The sequence below is a fragment of the Empidonax traillii genome, unplaced genomic scaffold, assembly GCF_003031625.1.
Source record: "Empidonax traillii isolate 1590-97213 ecotype Southwest subspecies unplaced genomic scaffold, ASM303162v1 scaffold229:size1690559, whole genome shotgun sequence".
Classification (NCBI taxonomy): domain Eukaryota; kingdom Metazoa; phylum Chordata; class Aves; order Passeriformes; family Tyrannidae; genus Empidonax; species Empidonax traillii.
The window spans coordinates 477273-496887 of NW_020955422.1; the positions used below are offsets into that span (position 1 = coordinate 477273).

At 46.9% G+C, this 19615-nt stretch overlaps 1 protein-coding gene across 1 annotated transcript; it reads right to left on the reverse strand.

Moving 5' to 3' along the window:
• Positions 1–17288: 17288 nt before the first annotated feature.
• Positions 17289–18330, reverse strand: OLIG3 (oligodendrocyte transcription factor 3). The gene has a single exon (XM_027888028.1). It carries the CDS (start codon positions 18108–18110, stop codon positions 17289–17291), a length of 822 nt encoding a protein of 273 aa, XP_027743829.1. The 5' UTR covers positions 18111–18330.
• Positions 18331–19615: the final 1285 nt, after the last annotated feature.

Here is a 19615-nt window from a genome sequence, read left to right on the forward strand (position 1 = left end):
ATGTAATAAGAATATTTATGCATGTGCTTAACCTTAGACGTTCGTGTTGTCTCACTCAGACTTTATGCTTGAACACATTGCTGGATGCAAGCCAGGGCACAAGGCAACTACTAAGGATCAAGAGTAGTCTAGTCAACATTTTCCTCATTCAGTATTCATTCTGATCAGTCATGAAACAGATATTTCCATAATCCTCACTGAGCATCTGCGTTAAGGTCTCATGACATTCTCAGGCAGCTAGCCTTACCTTGTCTAAGGTTTCTCTCCGTTTTTCTCAGTAAAATCTTTGTAGTCAAAGGAGAAGAGAAACAGACTTATTCACATATGAAAAATCAAAATAAAAATTCAGTATTGGAACTCAGAAGAAATGGAAAATTGCTATTAGATTTTATGCAAAAGGACCATGATTGGAGATTTGATTTTCAGCCTTGTAGATTCCATCCTCAGTAGCCTTTGACAAATCCCTTTTGTTAAAATAGTTCAAATTTCATTACAAGTATGATTTCGGTCAAGCAAAATTTTTGTGCCCTTTTTGTTCTGATTGGTTGTTGTCATTGGTGTTGTGCAGTTATTGTGTGAATTTGGTTTTGTTTATGAATATTCCAGAAAGCAGCTCAAAACGTTCATTAGAAACCAAAATTTGCACTGAAAGGAGTGGATTAACAGGGAAGTACAAAGCTTCATGAAATTCAATTACAGCAATGTTTCATTTTTAGAAGATGGGAAGGTTTTATTTCAACAAGATCCAAGCTCTTTATTTTGACTTTCAACTAGTGACTTATTTAGTACATTTTATTTTTAACATCAGTTCAGTGACAAAAATATGGAAGTTGGAAAAAAGCAATCCTGTATTTTTAGGACATTTCAGTTCAGATGGATCATTCTGATGTCTTCTAAAGCAGTTATAATTTCTCTTTTGCAGCACTTAAATTTCTGTTTTATCTATCTTTTTCTCACAGAAGGTACATTTAGGATGCAAATGAATTCTGCAATATTAGAAATTCTCTGTGAAAGGGAAATTCTGAAAATGGTCTTTCTTTAAAACTCTTCTGTCAGGTCAGAATTAGAGCAGCAAAATTACTGTCTATAGTAACTGGCACTGATGCAATCTGTCTTCCACTGACAATGTGGGATTTTTTATACATAGGGTTAAGACATACATCAGCTTCCTGACATATGTGAAAACGGGAGTGCTGGAATGCACCGTGTCACCAGATCCCTTTGACAGCAGTGCCATGCAGTCAGGAGTAAGTAACATGCATCCTCTCTGACAGGCAGTTAATGTGCCTGGGAGGGACACTTGCCCCGGCTAAGGTAGGTGGAATGTGAGGCCAGTCGAGCTTACCGGTCCAGATCCTACTTATAGTTTTAAACAGAAGTTGTCTACAGGCAGGAAGACCCTGAGATAACTGCTATGGAGAGCTTTCAGCTCTGCTGCACGGACTCATCGTCAAGATTTCTGCTGAAATAAATCACTTGGGCTTGCAGTTTTGTGTTATTGGAGTATGCATGTGCACCAAGAAGGTAATGACTGCTTCTGCAAGTTACTACAAAGCTTCCAGAACTGTTTTCTGTCTAAAGCGGTAGGGACAGAAGTATTTGGTCTCTGTAACCATTGTTTCATCTTTCTCCTATCCCTCCCGTTTCCTGCTTCTGGGACAAGGCTGCAGTCACAGTGGACTCGAGGCTGCCTGGCTGCCTTCTTCCCATGCACGTGAAGTCAGCAGCAAACCTGGCTGGTGCACCAGGACCTTTAGCTGGTCAAAAGCTTTTTCCTGCTACAGAGCAATGTCACTAACAGTCATCTCCTCCTCATTGCTGGCACCGGCCAAGAGAATGGAACTTGGGAAATGTGTAAATGCCATGCGAAATCCTGACAGGAGACAGCTGCACTCATATCCCCATCTTTCACCAGAGGTCAATATTCACTCTGGTAAAGGCAGCTTCTGCTCTGTAGCCAGCACTTGCTGTCTCAAACCAGAGCTGAAGAAACATCATCTGAGACAGCATGGCCCTTATTTCTTTCATATCCCCCTTGTCAACAGTTTGAAAATGAGATGGCTAATTTTGTGCCTGACAAGAAAGGACGGATCATTTTCTCAGATGCTGCTATCAGCAGAGTCAGTGCTGGTACACTCTCTGAGGGAGTCCCCAAACTACAGGTTACTGGCAGGCAGACAAACGCTCGCTGACAGCCATTTGTGACCAACTATGAAACACCATCTGCTGTAGTTGGAGGGAAGGAACATATCCAGCAAGTGATACCACTGTGAGAAATGATTTTGTGTGTTGACACACAGCAGTCTTTAGACAGCCCCAAAGAATAAGCCTACTCTGTTTTTCCAGATTTGTACATGGGGAAAAGAAACATTTTCTCTTCTTGGGGGGTCCATGGGTGAGACTTCCTGGGACTTTTTGTATTGAAGTCAGAAAAACAAAGGGTTTGATACACCTATATTAACAGGTGTACTAAATACAACTGTGAACTGAGCCAAATGCATCTTTAGCAATGTCATGTTGGGAGGGGGTGAAGCACTATCTGATGGCTAAAACATCCGCTCAGGTATGAATCTGCCACTGACTTGCTGGTGACATTGGGCAAGCCCCATCCCTTTGTTTTGGAACTGTCTCTCAGTTTTGAGGAACAACAATAACGTTTTTCTTAAGGTGAGTGCAGCAAGGACAAGTCAGTGTTTGTTGAGCCCTTTGAAATCCCTGGAGAAACAGGATAAATAAATTTTATTAAAGTTTAGAGGCTGGTGTCTGGTTCTGAGGTTGTTAAGCAGACAAACACAAAGCCTTTAACTTCAGCATACGGGGGTAAAAACAAAGCAAACAAAATGCTACAAAACAAAAGACATTTTCAGGCTCAAAAGACATTTTTGAAACATTAAGGTCATTTAAGTGGCTCAAGTGCAGAAAAGTACTCATGTGTATCCAAAGTGCTGTCAAAAAGCCAAATTTCCCTTTGTAACTAACACAGGCAGCAGATCCCAAAAGTTTCAGGAGAAGGGATGTTCAGCTCCCTCACAGGGGAAGGAATCTTACTTGCTCATTAACATAAATAAGGCATGCAGCCAAAGGCATATGCCAACTCTTCCCTCTCTGGTCAGAGAACAAGGCTTTCAATTTTAAGAGTCTTAATAGTCCAATGTCTCATGATTAAGTAATGAGAGCTGGTATCCAAAGTACTTGAAGTTCAGCTGATCTTGCATTATCCTGGTAGGCCCTGACAGACTATAAACCAAAATATTTTCAAGCTAAGTGTGCAGATGAAAAAATAAAAAAGATACATCTTAAAAGTGAAGTTCAATCTTCAAGCAGAAAAATATCAAATTATCGTGGCAGATTATCACCTTATTTCTTTGAATTCAAGAAAAATTTTTAAACACTGGTACATATCTAGATGGTTTTGTATTTTTATATGTGGTTTTGTATGTATATATGCACACATAGATACATGTATATGTTTCACACCACTTTTTTCGGATCCAGCCTGAATTTCTGTGAAATTGCAGTGATAGTGATGTCTGTCATCAGCTCACAAGGATTAAATACTCTTTTACTGTAGAATCTTTCTGAAGGTTAACATAGGGTGTCTGGATTCAGTCTCTTTAGGCCTGTATACATTATGTATTATTGGCTATGGGAGGGCTTGATCCAGACCTGTTGAAGTCAGAAACACACGGCTGTGTGCAGTGTCACCCAGACAGGAGCAGAAGGGTTTGCGCTTCCCTCTGGCTCAGGGCTGGACCTAGAGGTGGCCTATGGAAGCTCAAATCCTGCATGCTTCCATGGCAGATAGGAACAGGGACCAGAAGCGGGGCAGTGAAGGGGAGGCAAATCCACCTACAGCATCCAGAGGGCAAGGCAATGGGAGCACGGCCAGCCAGCGACAGGGGAGAGAGAGGGGGATAGATGAGGGCTTTCAGGAAACCTTATTTATGATTTAAATATGCTGTCACTTGTCCCCGTGCAATATGAAAACCAAATCTAAACATTTGTCTGTAGAATCAGGTGATGACTGGCCCTCTACTGTCTCAAGGGGGGCAGGAAAATGGTCCATGCACCTGCCACCTAATTCAGTTTAAAACCTGACACATTTACCAAGAGTGGGCTGGCATAATGAACTTCATTCATGCTGTCAGTGGAGTCAATAACTTATCCCCAACTGCTTTTGTCTCCCTGGCGGCAGTGCCTCTGATTGGGCTGAGGTACTTATTCAAGTAAAATTTATTTTCAATTGCAGGCCATAATACTACTGGCACAAGCCTTGCTTTGACAGAAGCTTTTGCTCAAGGCTAAACTATTGTTAAAGTTTGTGCCCATTGTCCGGGGTCTTTGATCTGTCAAAGCTGCTTAACAAGCCGGTTAAAAACTGTTTCAGATAACAGGTGTGTCCTTTGAGGACACAGGGCCATTTTTCAACTTCTTTAAAAGACTAGCCCAGTAGCTGACTAAAATTTACATGCTGGTTGGTGGTGATATATGTAAAGCACTTTTAGAGCAAGAAATTCTATTTAGGGGTTTATTTCCCTGAACTTCCTTGTGGCTTGTTGTTGGTTTTGTTTTGTTTTGTGGTTTAGGTTTTGGGGTTTTTTTTCTCCTCAGGAAGTAAAAAGATTTACAAGGTGTTTCTCTGGGGCCCTGGAAGTATTTAGTGAAAAGATGATTGAGATGCTAAATCTACCTGTGGCACTACAATGACACCCAGCCACAGTAAAGCAGTGTCTGGAGCAGCAAGCACCAGTGAACACAACTAGGAGAAAGCTTATGATGGAGAGGAGCAAAAGTGGGGTCACATGGGGTAGGCTTTGCTGCGGAAGGCTCAGGGTGGGGGAAACACTACCCTTCCAGCCCAAGCCTGCCCTGGTGCAAATGTGCTGCCCCAGCCCACTCCTGCCCCTCCAGCTGACTCCTGGATCTGCTGTCATTTCTGAGAGCCGGTAGCATGGTTAGCATGTACAGGATCTGCTTTCACTACCTAGAAAGCCCAATTTCTGGGAGAAGATCCTCATCGTATTTTGAGTACCCACTGTATGAGCCAGACCATTCATGCATGGCCAATGGCCTGAAAAAAATTTCCTTTGAATGGTCCATATGTCAGCTATACTCTTTAGGACATGCAAAAACTGGTTCCTCCCCTTCACATATGTTTGAAAACACAACTGAGGTCCTAAGAGATTTAACCAGTTTTAAACCAATCTAGTTTGTTGGTTTTTTTCCCTGGAAAAAAACAAAAACAAAAACAAACAAAAAAAAAAACCCCACACACAAAAAAACAAACAAACAAACAAAAAAAACACATTAAAAAAAGACAAGTTTTGCCCACAGTCATTCTGAAATGCATGACCTAAAGGTTTAAGGAAAAGGGGAAAGGGAAGGGGGAAGGAAAATTCACTGTATATGCACTGTGTGTGTTTGGAAGGTTGTGGAAGGAATGGAGGATAAGCATGTTCAAGGAGGGTTCCCCCCACCCCATCAATACCATCTTAATTGTGGAGCTGCTGGTACTGGGATTTTGGTTCACACAAGGAATTTCTGTGCCTTTCCAAGTTCCAGTTGAGCAGATAACTTAGGCAACAAATCAGTCTTGACTTCCAAACTCGTCTGTATCTGCAAAGTGTTGTCAAAGGCCAAGGAGTGAACTGGTGTCAGCAATGTAATTAGAGGGGGCTCATATACCCCCAGACTGCTGCCTGCAGGCTGCTACACAGGTATCCCAACTTGTGCCATAGATGTACAAAGGGTGTAGAGGCACAGGAAGGCTCACTTGCAACTGTGGCCAGGTAGCTTTGGTTGTGCAATATAGTGAGCATCTCTGCATGGACAGTCACTGTGGTCCCCAATGCTGGTGGGCTGCAGGGTCTCCTCAGGAGTGAGCTGTGCAGAGGAGGGACAGACAGCAACCTCACAGACAGCTCCGCAGACAGAAGGGGGCACGAATGAAATACAGTGTTTAGGAAACACCTGCTCATCTTTGACCTGCAGAAATAAGCACCTTTAGCCAGTGAGTGCAAGACCATCTTCAATAGAAAAAGAAGAGTTGAAAGTTCTGCTTTTACAGAAGAAAAGCTCTGACACTTGTTCTCCTCCTTGCCCTAAGCTGCACCCAGCATCTCTCCTTGCTGAAGGAGCTTGAGCACCTTGAGAGACAAGCATGACAAACTGAAATAACTAGACTTAAAAAGTGAGCCTGTTTCCTAGCCATATTTTTCTTAAATATTTCCACCTGTACCAAAAATTTGTCATCAGCTTATTAGTTCCAGGTAGATGATGAATGTCAACTGTAGTAGTTTTGTGAACATTCCTAAACCAAACCAAGAAGAAAGTGAAAAAACAAAGCTTTTCAAATACCACTCAGCTATGCTCACCATTAGGATCATTAAAACTGTGCAAGGATTACTTTGGCATGTATCTGTACCATCAATTCGCATGGGAGCTATGTTTAGAACAATTCATTTTTGGCATTCAAATGTAGCCAGAAAGATGTGAGACAGAGGACAAATTCCTGTTGCAAGGCTGCAACTCGGCTACTGGCCTCTAAGCAAAGCTGTCCATGATTTTACTGAATGAAACCTCAGTCTGCATCACGTACAACATGTTTTCAGCACCCCAGTGGCTGAGTCCATGTCTAAGGGCAGGTTAAAGGTCTAAATGAGATAAAGACCTGTTACTGACCTGACACATTAAGACAGGTTTTCACTTTATTATCTAAATTAAAATATTTGCTTCTCTGTGCAGAAGAACATAGAGAAGTCTACTATTCTCACTTTTTCTCAGCACTTTTCTGATTTAAAATATTAAACATGCTTGGTTTTAACATTTGATTTTCCCTTACCCATTACAATCTGTGTGGTATCTTCAATGCTGTGTTGGAGCATAGAATAAGGGCCTACTGTGATCTCTCCAGTGAGAAGAGCATCACAGATGGGAACAAGGGTAGTTGCATAATGGCAAACACTTTTGAGGAAAATATGAAAATTATATAGAAAGGAGCCGAAGGACTCCAAACCACTTTAACATCACAACCCCTTTAATATTACCATATAATTGTGACCTGCAAAGTAAATAAGAAAATGCTATGAAGTGGTGGATGGCCAGTAAGACCACCAGACTATTACAGGAGGATATCTGTAGCTATTATTTGTCACTAGCTGTTATTTATATTGCACATGATTCAACAGATGGTCAGGCAGATGCAATGGCAAGGTGAGACAACCACAGCAGTGAAGGCTGGAATAGAAGATGCTGCAGCTGGAGGAAGAGGGCTGCCCATGGAGAGAGATGGATGGAGCTGGTGGCCGAGTGAGGGGATGAGCAGGAGATGTTCAGGTGACTGAACCCGACAATCTCTAAGAAATGGTCAGCTGCTAACTGTGGGGCCCTGCAAGATGTGAGACATGCCGGGGTCTTCATGGGGGCAGGCCAGGTAAAGGAGTCTGTCCCAATATGACTACGAGAGAAGGAGCTGAAACACTGATATTGTATTTACAGGGGGACTGTCCTTCTGCTGTATTACTGGGAGCAGAGTTAATGTCAGAGATCTCAGGTAAAATCCACATGGGCAGAAGTGAAGAAGCAGTCAGTGCTGATCTGATTCAGGGTATTTAGTTAGTGTTGGCTTTGCCTGTAGTCAGAAAGCTTGGACACAAAGATGCTGTAAAGTAGTGCTGTGACTCAAAAGTGTCAATGGAGTGCTGCCAAACTCATGAAACCCACCAGTGGAAAGAAAAAACCCACTGCAATTTTTTAGGAAACACAATAAAAAAGAGAAAAGGGAAGTTTCTTCTTTGGATCATAGTTTTGCATTGATAGGATGAAATATGCTGAAACAAGTGAAGAATGGAGCACTAAGTGTAGCTTGCCAGGTCTCAGCTTGTGGAAAGAAGAGGGGACAGTGTCAGGGGAAGGCCCTAAGCTTCACATTCAATCTGTGTCTGAAACTACTTCTCTCATGAAATACATGATCCTTACACAGCAGAGAGCAAAAGCCCTGTGCTTTCACTAGCTGCTTACAAATTTGGGAGTGGAAAAAGCGAGAGAGGTAGCATTGTGGATTCATTTTTCTTGGTAGAAACTTGATGATAGGCAAGGAAGGACTGTCTTTGTACGTATGATGAATTCTGATACTGAGAACTATTTTATGTCTATGTGTCATATTTATGAACTGATAAAGTGCCTGTGGAATGTGCATCCTCACTGCCATGGGCATCTTTTGCCCCATGTTGATGAAAAACCCACGGAAAAAGGATTTCTTGCACATGGCACAAAAGTAGAAATAGACATTCTTTACAGTTTCATAGGTCAACAAACCAATTACGCACAACTGGGAAAAGCTAAGCAGAGAAAACCAAAGAGTGATGGAAACAAATCAAATAATGGGGACCTTGATCAGCTAATAATTCTGATAAATACCTCACTTCAGAAAGAAAATGTATTCTCCTAGTAATGTGGAAAGACAGACAGAAAGAGATGACAAGAAGGGCAAAAGCTTTCTGTAAGGGAGAAAGACTCTGAGACTACATCTATACAAAACATGCCTGTGACCATTACCTAGTTCTGAAGACAACTGGCACAGACTGGCGTATGTCCACATTATTAAATTCTTGCTTTCCAAGCAGTGTGGCTGAACACAAATTGCCTGCTGGGATTGGCCTTTGGCCTGTGCTATCCCCAAATCATGCCTGGGAAATGTTCAGGGGAGTGCTAGCTGTCTGGAGCCAAAACATGCCAGGAACTGTTGTAACAACTTGACTCCGTAAATAATTGAGCTACAGTGCCTGAGAATATTATGTGGCACTGGTTAATTTACTAGGAGAGATGAAGTCTATGATCCTAGCTTGGAATGGAAATCTTGGACATCTTATAGAACCATGAGAAATGGAAAACCCTAGAGCACCAAACAGACCCAAGAGTGTGCTGATGTGAGAGAGGCAGGCATCTACAGCCGCACTGAAGTTGCATAAGAAAAAGCTAATATCCTGGCAGAAGTAATGGAAGACATGGCATAGTGGGGATGTACGTTTTCACCTCTGGAAAGGGCAAAGAGTTTGTGTTGAAGAGCCTAGGGAATGACAAACCACAGAAAGAAGAGCCTGAAGCTTTGGAAAGACTGTGCCCAAGTGCTTTTGCAGACCACATCTCATCCTGCTTCAAAATTGAACACAACGAAACCGCCCCAAAGGTATTCAGAGAGAAAAAAAAAAAGGGGTGCATATACTGCTTACAGATATGGTCTCAATGCCACAAGGAGCAGGTAGCCTGGAGGTCTGGTATGGGCTGGATCCTGCTCAGAAAGCACTCTCCAAAACAGATGGAGCCCCTCAAACCTGACCATGCCTGAAAGTTGACTGGGCTACAGACACCTCAGGAGACCATGGTCACAGCAGTCACTTAGAGAAACACACTTAGGGAAGCAGAGACAAGGCAGGCAGTACACGCCAGGCTCATTGGGAGTCTGCAGACCACTCCTGCAGAGCAGCAGGGACTCAGCTAGGCTATCCATAGACACCAAACAGCTGCCTCACAGTTACTGCTCTCTGATATTGCCAGAGTGGATGTGCAAAGACAGCATGGATATGTTGAGACTTTGGTGACAGAGGTCTGGAAACTATTGCATCCACCTCCCATTGAAATGAAGCCTTCAGACTCATCTAGTTTAGGTCCTTTACCAATTTATGTGACTCAAAGTTGTTCAGACACTGGTAACAATCTGGACCTCTGCATGGAATACAACAGTACACACAAGGCTTCCATGGTTTCTAGCCCTGGCAGGTCTGTTTCTGATATATCTGTAGCCCATGATAAGTATTAGCTTTAAATGCTGCAGAGCGGTGTCCAGACTCAATTCTCAGGGTGCTCAAACCAACCATCATCCCACCCATGATCACCACAGTTGTGACTTATTTCTGTCACTTGCAGTTTTAGGAGGAAAGCCAAGTGCTGAACCTGGGCATGGAATCTCTCCCAACAGACGTTTCAAGCTGCCTTTCTCTTAGTGCCTGAAAATTCACTTGCTGTGTGAAGATAACAGCACAGGCCACAAAATCCAGCATGGCCAGTTCCTCTGCAAAGCATAAGGCAGGAGAGAAGAAGAGACAAAATACATTTTTAGTTGTCTACTTCCTATCCAGCACTTGACAGATCTTTATCACCAAAAATAAAAAAAACTGGAAACAGAATGCTTTATGTGGTCACTTTATTTTTCTTCCTCTGACCCCATGGACGAGGACTTGCAACACTCTCAGGTCAAAGGTCAGATTTTCTGAAAGTAAGTTTTTATTAGTTGTGAAACATTTCTCTGCTTTTTAAAAGTGCAAACGAAATCTCATGTTTTTCAGAGAGCCACCTAACAGTTTGCAGCTGAAACACAGCAAAGTAGCACCTGGTGCATGACAGTCAGAGCCACTGGGTAGAAAACAATTAAAACAAAATTGAAATACATTTAAAAAAAGAGAAAGAAAAGAAAAAAAAAGGAAAAAAGCACACACACACACCAAAAAAACCCACAAAAAGTAAGAATGCAGAAAGGTCATTTAGCACAATCAAAAAGAGAATGCATTGTTTATAACACAAACATCAATTTTACTTTAGTGAATAATTTGTAAAGTATTTCCTCTAGTGGTGTGCCTAAAGCACTATCACATCCTCATATCCATCTGTGACATGGGACAGGGTTTCCTGGAAGTGACACTTGTATTCAGAAACCACAGATCCTTCCGTGTCTTTTTCTGGGATTGACTGGCCTGTATTTAAATCTGCCTTTGAAAACACTGCATGTGACACTCTAATAGGAAGAACTACTTGTTCTTCACTATAACTGAATGTCTGTGCAATGATCATGAAACTATATGCACTAATATTTAAACACTAATAAATCTTTCTTTCATTGAGTTGCTCTTCGTAATAACTGAGGGGAGTATAATTCCTACCTGCTCTAACCAGGAGCTTTTGTGGTTCAACTCTGCTATCTCTGCCTTAAAAATCGAGTCTTACCTGCTTTTATTAGCTTACAAGGCATCAGGACCAGTTCCTGTGCAAATCTCTTTTATTGTCAGCATTCTATTTTTTTTTTCAAGGGATCCATTAGTTTTTGAGTTAGAGGTCTCCGCAAATCATCTTCATCATAAATGCTAAATTACTGCATTGCTTGTAGTTTTTTCCCTTGCCCATCCGGCAGACCTGGCAGTTCTGCCAGGTATCTTTCAAGATGTACATGTCAACAGCAACAACACTTTGGGGGGTAACAAACAAACACAGAAATATTGAACTAAAATATTGATCTGCAGTTTTGTACTAAGGTTGTATAAAACCCTATCCTGAACCCACAACAGCTTCGGGAGACCTGGGGGACCTAGGTACAGATTTTGGTTACAGAGTCCTAAGTGATGATACTAATTTTTAAGAAGTTTTACCCATCAGCCATATATTACTGTTCTGCAGCTGCACTGTCCTTACATGGGTATCTATTTCAACATCATAGCAAGAAAAAGGGTTTGTTTCAACTTCAGAAGAGGGAAATGAATGGCATGAGAAGGAAAATTTGTCGGGATAAGCAGCTTGCAGGCAGTTCCATTCACTCTTTTGGTGTCTTCAGTTCCCTGTCTCCTACTCAGCAGTTGTTGAACGCACAAAAGGGAACAAAGCTCCAGGTCTATCAAAAACTTATCATCTCCCTGATGTGACATAAGATTCATAATTGCTCTTGCTTTTATTCATCTGACCCTAAGAACTTTCTACTCAACCTGATCACTTGAAAAAACAGAAAACAAAATTATCAACACTTAAGTAACAACTAAGCTTCTTTGTTTAAAAACTGGTTAAGCAACTGGGGGATGATCCTTCCGTGAATGCTGGAGGGGAGGGTGTTTTGGTTTAGTCAAAGTATAGCATTTTACTCAAAAGGTTCTAGTATACAGACTTTTTTTTTTGAGACTATTTTGTTCTTATCCTCTTTCCCTATTCAAAATACACTAAGATGGCACTTAGGGACCTAGTTTAGTGGTGGATTTGACAGTGTTAGATTTACAGTTTAACTCAATGGTCCTAAAGGTCTTTTACAACCTAAATGTTTCTATGATTCTAAGGCTCAATTAAGCCACCTAAACATAGGTATTTACTGCCTCCAAGATGCCTTAGGATTTCTCACCTGACCTCTCCTGCTGGTCCAGTAAAATATGAATATTCAGCAGGCTCTGGTCATTTTTTTGGCAATATGGTGTGGATATCTCAAGGTATTTCTAATGACACTGAATGTGAAGCAACAAATTCAAATCCTTAACATCACTGAAAGATGTCTGCTTACATTTTTGTATTTACCTTGCACTTAGCTACTAGTTTGGTGTTTCCATTTCAGACCTAAGAATGGGTTTGTGTACCTCCAAAGTGCCCATTTTTCCCAACAATATTACTGCATCTAGTAAAGGATTATATTCCCCTTCTCAGTCTTGCCCCTTTGTTATCCCTGGCAGCAGCATGATGTCATCCTGTGACAGCACTTCCCAGCTCAAATCCGTGTCTACCTGCTTCTGCAGGAGGGAAAATAGGACTGCAAAGAATTGAAAATACAAAATAAAAAATTTTGGATAGGAGCAAGTAGAAAAATACAAAAGAAAGTTAGAGGGAGGCAGAGCAAGACACATGCATTTTAAGAGGCACAAATCCATAATAAACCTCGTATTAGTTTTGCTTGGAGTAGGACCCCAACCAGGGCAGCTGGGCAGGCAGCCTAGGGTCTGCATCTGGGGCAGGGGGTAGCAACCTATTTAAAAAATTACTTTTTTCCCGTTGATTTTTTTCCCCCTTCTGTGACTTCAAAGAAAAACGATTTGCTCATTTGGTAATAACTGATAGGGACTGTGAATTACTGAGCAAGGCCCCCAGCCTAGTGTTTATCTCCTCATCAATAAATCTCTAAACTGAAGCAATGAAGCTAAGTACTGCTGCTATATCTGCATTTTATTTCCATATTAATCAAAACACAAGCCCACCCCCACCTCCTTCCTGGCCCCATGTAGCTGGAGAAGAGATGTCTGTGCAGGGACGGTCTGTGTTGGACTTGTCAGGTGGGGGATCTGGTGGGATGGGAGAGTGGAGGAAAAAGGAAACCCCACAGAATGTACCAAACACCCAATGCCAGGGGACTGGTGTCAAATTTCTGGTGGACCCCCGGAGCTGGGGGCAAAGGGTCCTCCGCTATGGGAACTAGGAAGCACTGGGAAAGGAGGGATAGCTGTTTCCCCCTAAGACTAGCAGTAGCATCTCAGGAATTTCCTGAGAGCACCAAGCTCACATCTATCCCAGGAGAAGTATACCCAGTCAAGCTATACCCTGCCCTGGCATGCCCCAATCCTGCAGCCCCATCGTCAGTCAGGGATGATCCCTCAGGATGGGCACTGCCAGTCTCTGCCACCATCACATCTTTTCCTGATTTCATATTTCTATCATTTTTTCTATTTATTTATTTTTATTGTATTTATTTCTCCAGCGTGTTTGTGGAGGTAAATCCTCCCACAGAAAACCCCACCATTCCCCCTTCTCTTCCCATGGGCAGTTCCTCCAGAAGTTGTTCTGTAGTTGGTTGGTTTTTTTCCAGGGCAAGGGCAGGGAAAGTTTAGGAAGTGAAGTTTTGGAAAGGTTTGGGAAGTGAAGGTTTGGGAAGCTTTGGAAGGTTTGAGAAGGGAAGGTTTGGCAAGGTGGGAAGGGAAGGTTTGGGAAGGTTAGGGAAGGGAAGGTTAGGGAAGGTGAAGGGAAGAGGAAGAGGAAGGGGAAGGGGAAGGGAAGGGGACTCTCCAAAGGTGCCTCCTCACCCACAACATCATATCTCCAAGTTGCTCAGCGTTTCCTCAACCATCGAAAAGGAGAAGGAAACAGCATCTCATCAGATGCTCTTTTCATTTCCCCTTCTCCACAGATCAGGACGCGAAACCAGGGAGGCGAGTCTCTGGCGTTCGACTCGCACCTCCTGAGTGCGTAGGTGCCGCGTAGGAGCCGGGGGGGATGGGACATTTATCACCCCTTTCCTGGCGACTCAAAATCCTGTCTCGGGCTCATGGGGCTGCTCGGTCGCTTTTGCCGTGGAAAAGCGCGAAGCAGCCTGTGAACCCGTTCACCCACCCTTGCTCCGCGGCTGGAAAACAGCCCGGCGCTGCCGGGGAATGCGCGACAGAGCCCGGGACGGCTTGGTGTGGCTGAGTGGGGGTCAAATGTTTCCATAGAGATCTTTTGTGGAGGCAAGGTGCCCTCCGTCCCCAGGACCGAGAGGTCGAGAGGCAGAGATACTTTAAGGCTAGGCAGCACTGCCGGGGATAGCGAGGGGTACCTGAGTGCCGGCTCCTGGACGGAGAGCCCTCCTCTCGGCTGTCGTTTGCAGCCCAGTCCCGTCGCAGGTTCGGCAAGCTGTTGACAGACGCAGCTGGAGGACAGATGCAGAAGAAGCCCCTTCCAATGCTGCCCCGCTCGCCCCGCTCCGGGGGAGAGAATGCAGGGTCGCGGAGGAAACGGGGTCGGAAAGATGGAGGATGCGGGGACGGGGGGATCGTGGCTTTGTGCCCCAGCCGTGTCAGCCCCGCATGGAGGGGTACGACGGGGACAGTCGGGTCAATTGAGGAGGTTATGGCGGCCCCGCGTCCGGATTGGCATCCCGCATCCCGCTCCCCGCGGCTCCCCGCTCCTCTGCCGGGTTTCCCCCCAGGTTGTGCTTGCCCTATGCTCAGGCAGCGCCGCCGGGGAGAAGGGTGGAGTGCGTATAGGAGTGCCTCTGGCTGCCGGCGCCGGGCAGAGGCTCCAGCTCAGCCTCTCCCATCGGGACCGCGGGGCCGGTGCCCACGTCCTGCACAGATCCCGGAGCACAGCTCCGACGGCCCCGGGGGTCACCCCGCCGGCCCCCTCCTCAAGGACAGCCCCTCACGGAGCACGGGTTGCACCCATCAGTCTCAATACCCACCTCCCGGTCTTGCGCCCTCTCCCCGGCAAGGACACCCACTCTAATCCCTGAGATTGGGGCGGGCGGGGACCAGTCAGTGGGGAAAAAAATAAAAACAGCTGAAAACAGGAGGGAAGGAGGGAAAAAAGGGAAGGAAGGAAGGAAGGAAGGAAGGAGGGAAGGAAAGGAGGGAGGAAGGGAGGGAAACTGCAGCATATCTTGATCATCTTGATGAATTACAGTAAGGATTTACTTCAGCCTGGGAGTGATTTCTCACAACATGATTTGTTAGTTCCGTAAGTTTTAGAGGCAAATATACATTCTTCTTTTTCTTCTTTTCATTTTCAAATCTTTGTGTTTGAGTGCTTATGTCTTAACCCTGATTTGGGTGCTACAGTTCACCAGCCCGGATCACCCACAGGTGCCTTCAAAAACTGTTTTGCATTTCGGTTTAAATGCTCCACCCGTCCTTCCTTTCTCACTACTCACCTTGCGAATCAGGGGAAGTCACCTTCTCCGTGTTTCTTCAGGCCCTTCCCGGATATCCCCTTTCGCGTAAGACAGGGGACCGGGGTCTGGGTGGAGAGTGCAGGACCCCGCTCCCGTGTGCGGAGCCGGAGGGCGCTGGGAGTCGCCAGCCGCGCTCCCTCGAGGATGCCGCACCCCACCGCGCGCTGCTCCCCATGGAACACCGCCTCCCGACGGGGCAGAGATGCCTACCCCAACCCTGTCCATCTTGCCATTTCCCTCCTGGAAAAAGGCCCACAGCCGGATTTAAAATAAAATAAAATAAAATAAAAAATTAAAAAAAAAGTTATTGCCCATGAACGCTCCAGTGCCCCTCCCAGCCGTGCCCGCGGTCCATCCTCCCGCCGCCTGGCTCTGTCTGCGGCACCGGCCATCGGCTGGTGAATTCCTGCCGGCTCCCAGCCCGGTGGAAAACTGCCGGAAGCTGCCTGGCAGTTTGCACACAGCGGAGCACGTCGGGCTGGTGGCTGCTCTCGAGCCGCACACGGGGATGCGCCGACCTCCTCCTCGTCTGGGCCGCGGAAGTCCTGGCGAAACCCAAAGTAATCAAATACGGCGCCTCTTCTGAGCGTCCAGTCCCGGACAAAAGCGAAACAGTCATCTTGGAATTAATTTTTTATTTTATTTGGAAATCTCATCCAGAAACACTGGTCAATAATAAATATATCGATAGTTATCAAGAATATATAAAAAATAAAGACACGGTGTTGTCTTTGAGGCCCGAACCGAAAACAAACAAACAAACGAAAGAAATGAATAATAACATCATTTCAAGCAAAATCCCAGGAAAACGTACCGAAGAGGAAATAAACAGCAACAAACTTCCGATTTAGTTATACAAGTCACTGATATGGCAAGAGCTGATCCCCGCATGCAAAACCAAACTATAGCAATGCAAAAAAACCCCACCCCAAACCAAACAAAAACCCAAACAAACAAACCCAAACCAAAACCAGCAGGAGAAATTAGTATCCCAGCCAGCTGAACTCGCACACTCCACCGAGAGCAGGAGATGGGAGATTTGGCAAAACAGATCCGCAGGATGGTTGTGTTGTGTTTTGCACTGTTTTCCTCTATTTTTTTTTTTTTCTTCACAGGGAGAAGACGAAAAAGTACCGCAAACAAAACCGCATCACAACCAAATTTGGGGGAAAGAAAGAAAGAAACAAAAAACCAACCAACCGCAAACCCCCCAAACTATAAATCACACTCAAAAACTTCAGTGAATTCTCTCGGAAGTCCCTGTTGCCAGGGGAGCTGCCTATGGCCGGTCCCTACGAATGACAAGCTGGGGTGGGAAGCATGCATGCACTCTCTGGGCTATCTTGGGCCGCCGCTGCGCTGGCGCAGCCAGGTTTGGAGCGGGAAATTTCGGAGGTGTCGCCGTGCGAAAGGAAAGAAAGGAAAAGCCAGGAAAAAGAAGGGGAGAAAGCCCCAAACTGATCTCATCGTCTCTTAGTAGATGCGAAAACTACAACGACAACCATGTCTTTTTTTTTTGCCTTTTACATACATTTTAAGGAATCATTTACATTTGATTACCATCAGCGGCATTAATATTATTATTATTATCATTATCATTCTTTTTACAACGGGGACTTTTTTTTTTTCCAGTTAGTATAATAAGAAAACATCGCCCGAGGAGCCGGGTATAACATTACCTTTGCAAGGTCCTTACTACACTAATCCTGTGTTACAGGGGGGTTGGCAGGGCGGGGGACAGCGGGGACAGGTCCGTCGGCGGCCCGGGGGTGGGGGGCGGCCGCAGCCCCCTCCCCGTCCGTGGGAGCGCTGGCTCCGGCGCAGCCCCAGCGGCCGGGGGAGCCCCGCCGAGTCACTTCAGGAGGTCCTTGGTCTCCCCCGAGATCCTGGCCATGTTGGACGCGGTGAGGGCCGAGAGGTGGGGCGGGGGAGGCATCTGGCAGATGGTGCAGGGGCACGGCAAGCCCGCCCAGTGCTGGAAGCCGCTGCCGAGCTGCAGGGCGGGAGGTGTCGAGGGGGTCTTGAGCAGGGAGTGTGGGGGCCGGATGGTGCCGATGGCTGGCAGGGAGGCGGAGAGGGAGGAGGAGGTGTTGGCGGAGGACAAGGCACTGCCGAGGATGGGGTGCACCTGGTGCACAGTGCCGGCGGCGTGGGGAGGGTGCCCGGTGGAGTGTCCAACCGTGCCGCAGTGAAAGGCCGAGTGGTGCCCCCCGTAGATTTCCCCGACTAGCCTCTTCATCTCCTCCAGGGAGCTGGTGAGCATCAGGATATAGTTTCTGGCTAGCAGTAGGGTGGCGATTTTGGAGAGTTTTCTCACGGAAGGTCCGTGGGCGTAGGGCATCACCTCCCGCAGTCCGTCCATGGCGAGGTTGAGGTCGTGCATCCTCTTACGCTCCCGGCCGTTGATCTTCAGCCGCAGCTGCTGCAGGTCCTGCTCCGAAAGCTGTTTCTTGATTTTGTATTTGCTGCCTTCCCCTCCGGCCTTGGAGCCGTTCCTGGTGAGGCCTTCTCCGGACATCTTCTGCACCAGGTCGTTCTGGGTGGAGGAGACGGAGTTGAGCCGGCTGTCTTGATGGTGGTGATGGTGGTGGTGGTGGTGGTGGTCTCTCAGGTACATCTCATCCATGTCTGGCGAGGAAGCTCTGCTGGAGACAGAGCTGGAGTCAGAATTCATTGTATTCAGGCTTCTGAGCAAGAAACTCTTCCCTGCTCTGGAGCTTGTGGAACAAGACAACTCTCCTTCAAAAAGAAACAAAATCGAAGAGAAAAAGAAATAAATGGATGGCAGGGTCTGCCAGCGAAGGGCTGGAAATGGAGGAAGAAGAAGAAAAAAGCCCCTCAGCCCCCTCTCTCTTCAATCTCTCTTTTCTCTCTCCACACCGTTACTCAGCCTGTTTACAGGATGGCTAGTTAGTGTATGCTTGGACTAACCTCAGCCTGAAAAAGAGGGGCTTTTATAGAGCTGCAGCAGAGAGCAGAGACAAAAGGAGCCCTCCTATGTATAATGGTCTAGTTAGGATGACGTGCCATTATTCAGGGCGGTGCGCTTTGACTGTCCCATTTAGCAAGGACCCCTATTCATATTCATTGTGGTGCCACCCGGGACACCTCAGCCACGGACCATCAGGAGTCAAGGAGACACAAAACCCCTCTGATTGACACCGCACACTCATCGCTCCGTGTGCGCTCCTTCTCCTCCCCCTGCCCCTTCATTTCCAATATAAAACCTCATCCCGTCCGCAGTAGGAAGGCAGGGGGCTGCGAAGGGCTGCGCGCCTGCTCGGGGCCGTCCAGGAAACCCCAGTGGCGGGCGGCAGCGGGCAGAAGCCGCCCCGGGAAGTCCCCCCGCTATGGCAGGAGGATGTCCTCGTCCTGCAACATGCCCGGCTCCAGCCGGGATTTCCTGCTTTGTTTGCCTTTCCCTCCCCCTGTCCCCCCCCGGCCGGGGTGTGTGGTGCGGCACCGGCTGGCCCTCGCCTGGGCGGGCTGGGCACGACTGCCTCGTACCTGGGTCGCTGCTTTGTTTAAATGAGCGATGATGGCTCGGGCAGCCGCGGCGGGGAGATGCTGGCTGGGAAACCCGCCTCCCCCCGGGCCAGTGACTCCCTTTAAATAAACGGGGAAAGCCAGGGTGCGGCGGCAAACTGGTGTGCTTGGAGGTGGGAGGGGCGGCCGGCAGCCCCCAGGGCTCCGCGGCCGCGGGCTCCGTCGGGAGGGCGGCGCGGCGGAGCGGCCGTCGGCGGGACCGACAGAGCCGGGCCGGGCCGGGCCGGACGCAGGCGGGAAGGGAACCAACTCGGGGGGCTGCGCTGCAAATATACCCAGGCCTTAGCGCCAGTAAGTAGAAGGGGTCCGGCACCGGGCGCAGCCAGCGGTGGCGCGGGGAAGGGAGGGGGTGTATGGTAGCTCTGCCGGCAGGGCGGGCGGGGCCCCCGGGCGGGTATCACCTCCCCAGCTCTCGGCTGAGCTCCTTCTCTGCCTCTGTCCCGGGTGCCGACTGAGCCGGCCTGGCCGCCTGCGGCGTCTGCCGGTCTGGGGAGGTGAGAATCCCCCCGCGGGGACGGCGGCAGGAGTCTGCGTGTCCAGGGAAGGGTCTGTGGTCCTCCACCGTATCTTTCCAGCCTCCGGTGGTGCGTACGCGATGAGTGCGGGGCTGCCAGCCAGGACAGGGCCTGAGCC